Source organism: Carassius auratus, unplaced genomic scaffold, assembly GCF_003368295.1.
Source record: "Carassius auratus strain Wakin unplaced genomic scaffold, ASM336829v1 scaf_tig00216569, whole genome shotgun sequence".
NCBI lineage: Eukaryota > Metazoa > Chordata > Actinopteri > Cypriniformes > Cyprinidae > Carassius > Carassius auratus.
Genome location: NW_020528637.1, coordinates 291,075 through 298,338, shown reverse-complemented (window position 1 = coordinate 298,338; position 7,264 = coordinate 291,075). Strand labels below are relative to the sequence as shown.

The 7,264-nt window shown below is 38.3% G+C and overlaps 1 protein-coding gene across 1 annotated transcript; it reads right to left on the bottom strand.

Moving 5' to 3' along the window:
- Nucleotides 1-7,058, bottom strand: LOC113098483 (E3 ubiquitin-protein ligase TRIM63-like). Its single transcript, XM_026263591.1, has 5 exons — nt 6,901-7,058; nt 6,493-6,563; nt 6,313-6,361; nt 6,100-6,232; nt 1-1,396 (listed from the first exon to the last, which is right to left on the bottom strand). Exons 1-5 carry the CDS (start codon nt 6,970-6,972, stop codon nt 330-332), a joined length of 1,392 nt encoding a protein of 463 aa, XP_026119376.1. The 5' UTR covers nt 6,973-7,058; the 3' UTR covers nt 1-329.
- Nucleotides 7,059-7,264: the final 206 nt, after the last annotated feature.

Here is a 7,264-nt window from a genome sequence, read left to right as displayed (position 1 = left end):
TAAATTTGAACATTTTATTTAATATCAAAGCATTAAGTCCACATTTGAGTAAACAGAACTGTATAACCACATACTGTTACAACAATGCTAAGTAAAACATGTAAAAGAAGATAACCTTTAAAAGTGACAACAGCAACTACATTATAAAAAGTATAAAAGTGGCACCTAGTTATTCTGAAATATTCTTATTGTCATCAAAGTTGAAATGCTGACACTGCGTAGCAGTGATATACGAACATTAAACCTGTGTCTTTCTCATTGCTATTGTCCTTGCTTGATCTGCTTGTCCTTCATCACATCCTATTTGCCCTCTATGAAACTATTCCCATTTACTCCTCTTCCTGATCTTCAGCATCTTCAAATTCTTCATCATCATCTCCTCCAAAGTCCATCTTGGACAACAAAGTCTCCACTTGTTCTGTATCCAGAGTGAAATGGTCCATTCTTTCAAAGCCTGGCTCAGGCCTTTCTTCAGCCAATGAGCTCTTCGTCACATCCTTTGTCTGTGCAATCAGGTTCTTGGAGGCCAGCAGGAAATCTGCAGCACTGCTTTGCTCCAGTGCTTGCAGGGCAGTGTCCGTCAACTCTGTGGCTGCCTGAAGACGATCCCCATAACGCTTGGCCAGACTCCTGAGGGCATCTATCTTCTCATCTTGCTCCTTGGTTATACGTTCCAAGAGGGCATTCTTACGCTCTTCCAAGGCTGCATACAGGGAATCGAAGCATTCACCAAGCCTTTGCTTGGCACCTTGAGCATTGTCCTGAACAGTTGTGCAGGCCTCCTCCATCTGGTTAAGCAATGCTTGAAGGCGACCATTAACTGCTACAAGAGCATCAATGGCATTACTCAGCTCCCCTTTTTGAGCCTGATAGACACTAGCAAGTGGTGACACTTCACAGTCTTTATGTTGGCCGAAGACTTTACACATGGAGCAAGTGGGAACTTTGTGAGTCACACAGTAGATGTTGATCTTCTCGTCCTCATGCTCTTGGCACATTGGTTCTTTAGAGCTTTTAGGTTTTATCTGCGTTTCTGTGGTGCTGCCACCACTTCCACCTTCCTGCTGCTGTTTGTATATGTCAATTATGTTCTCAACCAGAAGATTTCTCTGAAGTCCATGCACGCCATGACGATCAAGAACCACTTCAAAACGGCAAGTAGGGCACCGGAAGACACCACCAGAGAAACGATATGGGTTTCGAGAGTCATAAAGATCACTAGCACATCCACGGCACAGGTTATGCTGACAGGGCAGTATCACCACCGGTTTGGTGAACATGTCCAAACAAATCGGGCAGCTTAGTTGTTTCTCAAGGCTCTCCATGGAGCCAGGAGACCCCAACAATGAGGAAGCTCGCTGAATGTCCATGTTAAGGGTCGATTTGAAGCCTTTTGCTGTATAACTTCAATGGCTGTCTTCCCCCAAAAAGTAAAAAAATAAGCTGTGGCACGGCAGTAAATGATTCCCTGCAGTTGTTAGATCTGTTCTGGGGCAAAGTGGCCCTGGCCTTTATACTAACCTCGGCCAGTGGATGACATGCCATTCCTCCAACCAATCAGAGCACACATTCCTATCCACTTGTTTTCAAGATTCATTTTTGGAGAAGCAAAAGCCCCCACCCCTCTAAAGCCATGTGTTGTGTCATGATGATACCATAACACCCTTACCCTTTTCTGTACAGTGAGATTTCAATGTTGAAATACTGGAGGGGTGACAACATGTTTCATGTCAAGAAAACAAACCCTCTGAATTTTTATTGCTAATTTCTGTCCTGCACAGAATAATTATGACATTTTTTACAAGAAGAAAACCCTAAATTGTGCGATAAGCAGTCTATTTTGACTTGGCACCTTAAAAAAGTGACCAGATACCAAAAATAACAAAAAATGAACCAACATTCACCTACACCATTCTTTCCCCCTTGTATTCAGAAGATATTATATTTTGAGGAACAACCCACACAAATCACTCGAAATGTTTGATTTTTCAAATGTAATTATTGTTCAAATAATCTTGAGTAATTTGCTTTTAAAACAAACAACTGTTGAGGTCTTAAAACCCAGTACATAGGGAACCCATGGACACATGGAAAGGGTTATTTTTAACCTATCTTTGGACTGGGTGGATCAGATGCTGGCACGTGGGGATCAGATGAAGGCTGTGTTTTAGCACATTCCCTGAAGATACTTTATTAAATACGTCAAGAGATTGCAAAATAATTGTTGTCATCTTACTTTTTTATTAACATGAAAATCACAGAGTACTAATAAAGTCAAATGTAATTGTCCCAGAAAACAGTCATCATTCAAAGGATTCACACTTGCCTGTGAATATGCCAAGTTAATGTCTGAGCTAAGTTTAGTCCTGAACCACTTCAAATGGAATCCGGGAACAAGATATGGGCCACTTCCCAGGATAAATTTTATCTTTTTCTTACACATCCATTCACATTCAATAGTTATTAAACACATTTTGATCCCTGTAAAAGAGAACCCTAATCAATCACACAGAGCCACACACAACATTTAATATACAAAGTGTATAAAAAAGTGTATAAAAAGTGTATAAAAAATCTGACTAATTAAGTAATTGAAACTGCAGTCTGTAACTTTTTTGGGTTAAAAAATTATCCAAAATTAGTATTAGCGCAAGTACATAACAAGCCAGTGTTCGAAACTATCGCCTTACTTTAGCCTGATTCACAACGGTTAATTTATAAAAATTCCCAATTTGAGTGGTTCGGGTACGTTTTTGTGGGAAATTCAAGCACGGCACTGCTTCATTACGTCACGTCTGTAAACCTAAAGTTGTTGTACCATATACTAGGCCTTGTAAGGATCGTGCAGGTCCCTACATGGATCAGTAAAAATAATCCACCAATACATGGGTCACTATGAACATTCACATCACTCTAAAATGACGATGCGCCCACAGCAGCCAAACTGTACAAATGCTGGACATCCACACACCACGCCGAAGTATTATCAATGCACCACGTACACTTTCATAGCAATATGCATGATACAATATTCATCAAATAATAAAGCACTCACCTGTCACTTGTAAATAAAAACATTTGATCTGTCATTCCATGTCCCTTTACTCATTTAAAAACAAAATAAACATGGACAAATAACTTTTTGTGCTAGCACTGAGCCCAAGTTATTTGGCCATGTTTATATATATATTTTTTGTTGTTCTGTTAGCCACTCATTGTTTTAATCTTTGAAATGGCGCACAAAACCTTTGTTAGTGAATTCAGTTTGAGTGGTTTACCCTTTCTCAGTTATTCCTGAGTGGCAACCTCCGGCTCTCTCTCTTGAAACCAACAAGGAAGTGACTAAAACTGTAATTCATTGACTGGCCGCTTGAGGCTGGCTGCAAAAAGGGAGTCAGTCCAATAGACTCCCTATGTTAAAATGCCCAACTTTACAGCAGAACATGTTTACAGCCTGGTGCAAAAAATGAGTTTGGTCTATATAGCTAATTTTGCCCTTCATGACAACTGTGAAGGGGGTGAATTTTTTAATAACTCATCTGTTTCAATTATATTAAGCCTCAAACTTCTGCATAATTAAGGGTGTGGCCACTTGAGTGACAGGTGGATTGTCGCTGCTGACACTTCCATCGAGGTAGGTGGGCGTGGCTTCAGTATTCAGCTCCTGCCTTTTTTCCCATTTTGAATTGTCCGGGAGAATCGCACAGTGACGCACTGCCAAGATGGCGACGGCCCGCTCTGCACACTTTGAGCTTCAAAAACGCTCTTCAGGAGTCTACGGGTGACGTCACAGACACGGATATCTGGTGTAGGCACCGGCGACTGCAGCTTGGAAATTCCAAACTAAATGCTGGGGCACACTGTTGTCAAATTGGGCTAATTTTACACAGTTGGTGCAGGTTGTTTTTCATGTCTGCTGGTTGAAGCAATCTCAATAAAATGATATTTAGCTCCTGGAATGTGAACTTTACCAGGGGAACCCCGCCCAAAAATGTGAATTTTACCCCTGAAACACAATTTTTAATGGGGGACACCTCGAAACACAATTGGGTGGGTTTTGACGAGAAAACCTGGCAACCCTCGCTGAGGGAAGCACTGGGCACGTCGCTGGTCCTAGAGGGCGTGTTGTCATGAAATGTCATTTTGATTGGCTGATGATTCTGTCACTAATGCTCTTTACAAATCAGATGAGCCATCTTTGAACAAAAGGGAAGCGCTATCTGTAGTGCTGGCCCCAGGCTCAACCTCAACAAAACTAATCATAGGCCATTTTGTGGACATTACAAAAATGAAAATTATGCCTAAATAATAATAATAATAATAATAATAATAAAAAGAAACACCACTGAAAACACACTAGTCACGCAATGAGTACAACAATAATAATAATTTGCAAGGTTTGATGTGATATTAGCCAATTGAACGTTAGATTAAATCACCATTGGTAGCATGGTTTTTTGTAATGCTTTTTTCCTCAGTTGGTCAGAACAAAGTGTGGGAGACTTGTTACTTTTTCAGATGACAATATGTGGTAAAAATTCTTATTTGGGTCATAATTTCCAAGACATAGGCTAGAATCTGTGATTAATAAGTACAGTGAATTTCCACACCGATGCGATGAAAGACGGCTACACATTCACCTCAAAACAGATTCACCCGCGCTGGATCACAACCCACGCATGGAATATAATTCAAGGTTTTCAAAAATAGATGGCAACAAAGAGGCTAAACTTAAGGACTGCAGCTTTAGCTTGAAGTAGAGGTTGATTAACGTTCTGTCCTGTTAAATTGTCTGAATCAGTCTAGGAATTTGTTTGGTAATGCTAAGTGCATAATTAGATCTCTCCTTTACCCCATACTAACATTTGTTGAAAACACAGCTGATTGTTTTATATCAACAGCCCCCTCATATATATATATATATATATATATATATATATATATATATATATATATATATATATATATATATATATATATATATATATAAAATATTGAAGGGTAAAAGTCTTTTTTTTTCTTTATTAACCATTTTTTAAGCAATTTGAGAATTTACACCTAATTGTCCAGCATTTTAATTTGATGCCAAATGATGCTAATGTTATTTTCTGATTCTACTTAATAATAAATATATTAAATTCTCAGAAAATTATAATTTTCATTGAGGTTAACATACTACTACACAAAAGCGGTTTCTTGACTTTGACAGTGTATTTCACTTGGCAGTGAATGGAACAGTCACAAGCATCCCTGTTTTCATCCAAAATATCTTAAATTGTTTTCTGAAGATGACTGAAGCTATTACAGGTTTGGAACGACATGGGGGTAAGTGATTAATGATGACAACATTTTGTCATTAACTCCAGACGTGGATTTGGTTAGGTGTGGTCAGGTGCACGATTGTGATTGTCACTATAGACCTAGGACAGAGCTCCTCATTTTGCAGTTAAAAAAATCTCTTAATTTTCAAAGAACCGTATTATTATAGTTTTATTTATTATTGATGTTTTTTCGTTGTTGTTTTATAAATGCTCTATGACAATTGTTTCATAAATGTTCAATCAAAATGCTAAACATCGCATCTTTTTTTTTTTTTTAGTCGACTGATCGTTGCGCAGGACAGGACTTTGGTAGACTAAGCATTTCTTTGGTTGACTACAGCCCTATTGAAAATTGCAAAGTACTTCCAGTACTTGACATGAAACTTGTTTGTCACCCCTCCAGTATTTCAACATTGAAATCTCACTGTACAAGAAAGGGTAAGGGTGTTATGGTATGATCATGACACAACACATGGCTTTAAAGGGGTGGGGGCTTTTGCCTCAGGTTCTGTTAAAAAAAAAAGCTTGAAACAAGCAGCTTTGTCATACATAAATGCTGAAAATTAAAGCTTTTATTCCACTACTTTGCAAAGCATGGCAACCCTACCATCTTTTTAATGCCAGATCATATCGAGGAGGATGTGTCATAAAAAAAAAAAAAAAGAACCACAGAGCAGAGGAAAATGTCAAGGTCATTCTATCCTACTTCATTATAAATTCAAATTTAGGAATAAAGAATAAAATACAGCATAAACCCCAAACCACATGATCTCAGTACCTCTTAAAGCTTCCATCACAGGGAGAATGTTTTCAGACCACTGGCAAGCATCAATAGCTGTGTAGATCCCTGGAAAGTCTCGCTGCCAGATACGCTGTCCTACAGCCCATATAGCAGCCAGTTCTGGGTTTGCCTGTAATTAAAATCTGTATCAGAGAAATTAAATTGATTTTGTTTTATGTTAGACTAACTAGATCCAAATTTAAAACTCACTGTTTTGATTGCCTGTGGTATCCGTTTCCAAAGGTATCTGGCATTATTCCTGCATAAAGCAAATTAATGTTATGAGAAAATCAACTGACAACATAAATATTAATTAACATGAAATATATATATATATATATATATATATATATATATATATATATATATATATATATATACCATACTCACATGTCATTGTTCAGGAGATACAGGACTAGTAACTGGGAATACACCTGAGGCGTAGCAATGCCACCAGGAGCCTAAGATACAATGTAAATTATAAATATCAAATAGATTAATTTGGCAACTTGCATATAAACTGCAAGACAAACACGCCCGTTATACAATAATAGATAACCACGTGCACAAGGACAATTATTGCTACACATAAAACATATACACGTACAAATAAGTTGTATTCCACAATAACAACAATACATTTCTATTTATTTTATCTTATATGTATGCCCAGAGTTGTCTTTTCATGACTAACGTTAGTGTTGTTCATCTGACGACCAAATTACTGTAGCAGTTTACCAAATAACAGACATCTGCGGAATAAAAGCATTATTATATAAACTTCTTCGTCTGTTTTACCTCCAGCTCTTGGGTTTCAAACTGCAACAGCAGCTTTTCGTCAAATTCAGCCATCATGACAGACACAGGCATCTTTTACAGCAGCTTCGTATGCTAACAGCTAAGGAAAACAAAACCGCCGCTGCGCTGGCTCTGCGACTCCTCACTGACACCTGCTGGACTGGAGGGCAAACGACGCCACTTCACACTCCCAGAATCCTGGGATCGTTGACCTATTACCTTTTTGGATGCTATAGCAGGAAAACAAAAATGTGGGGTGGTACTGGAGACTAGTTTGAATCCTATTTAGCACGGAGGTTAAAGAGTTTCTCTTTCAGAGACCCATTTGTTTATTCTGTTAAAGCAGTACAGGACAGATTATGGG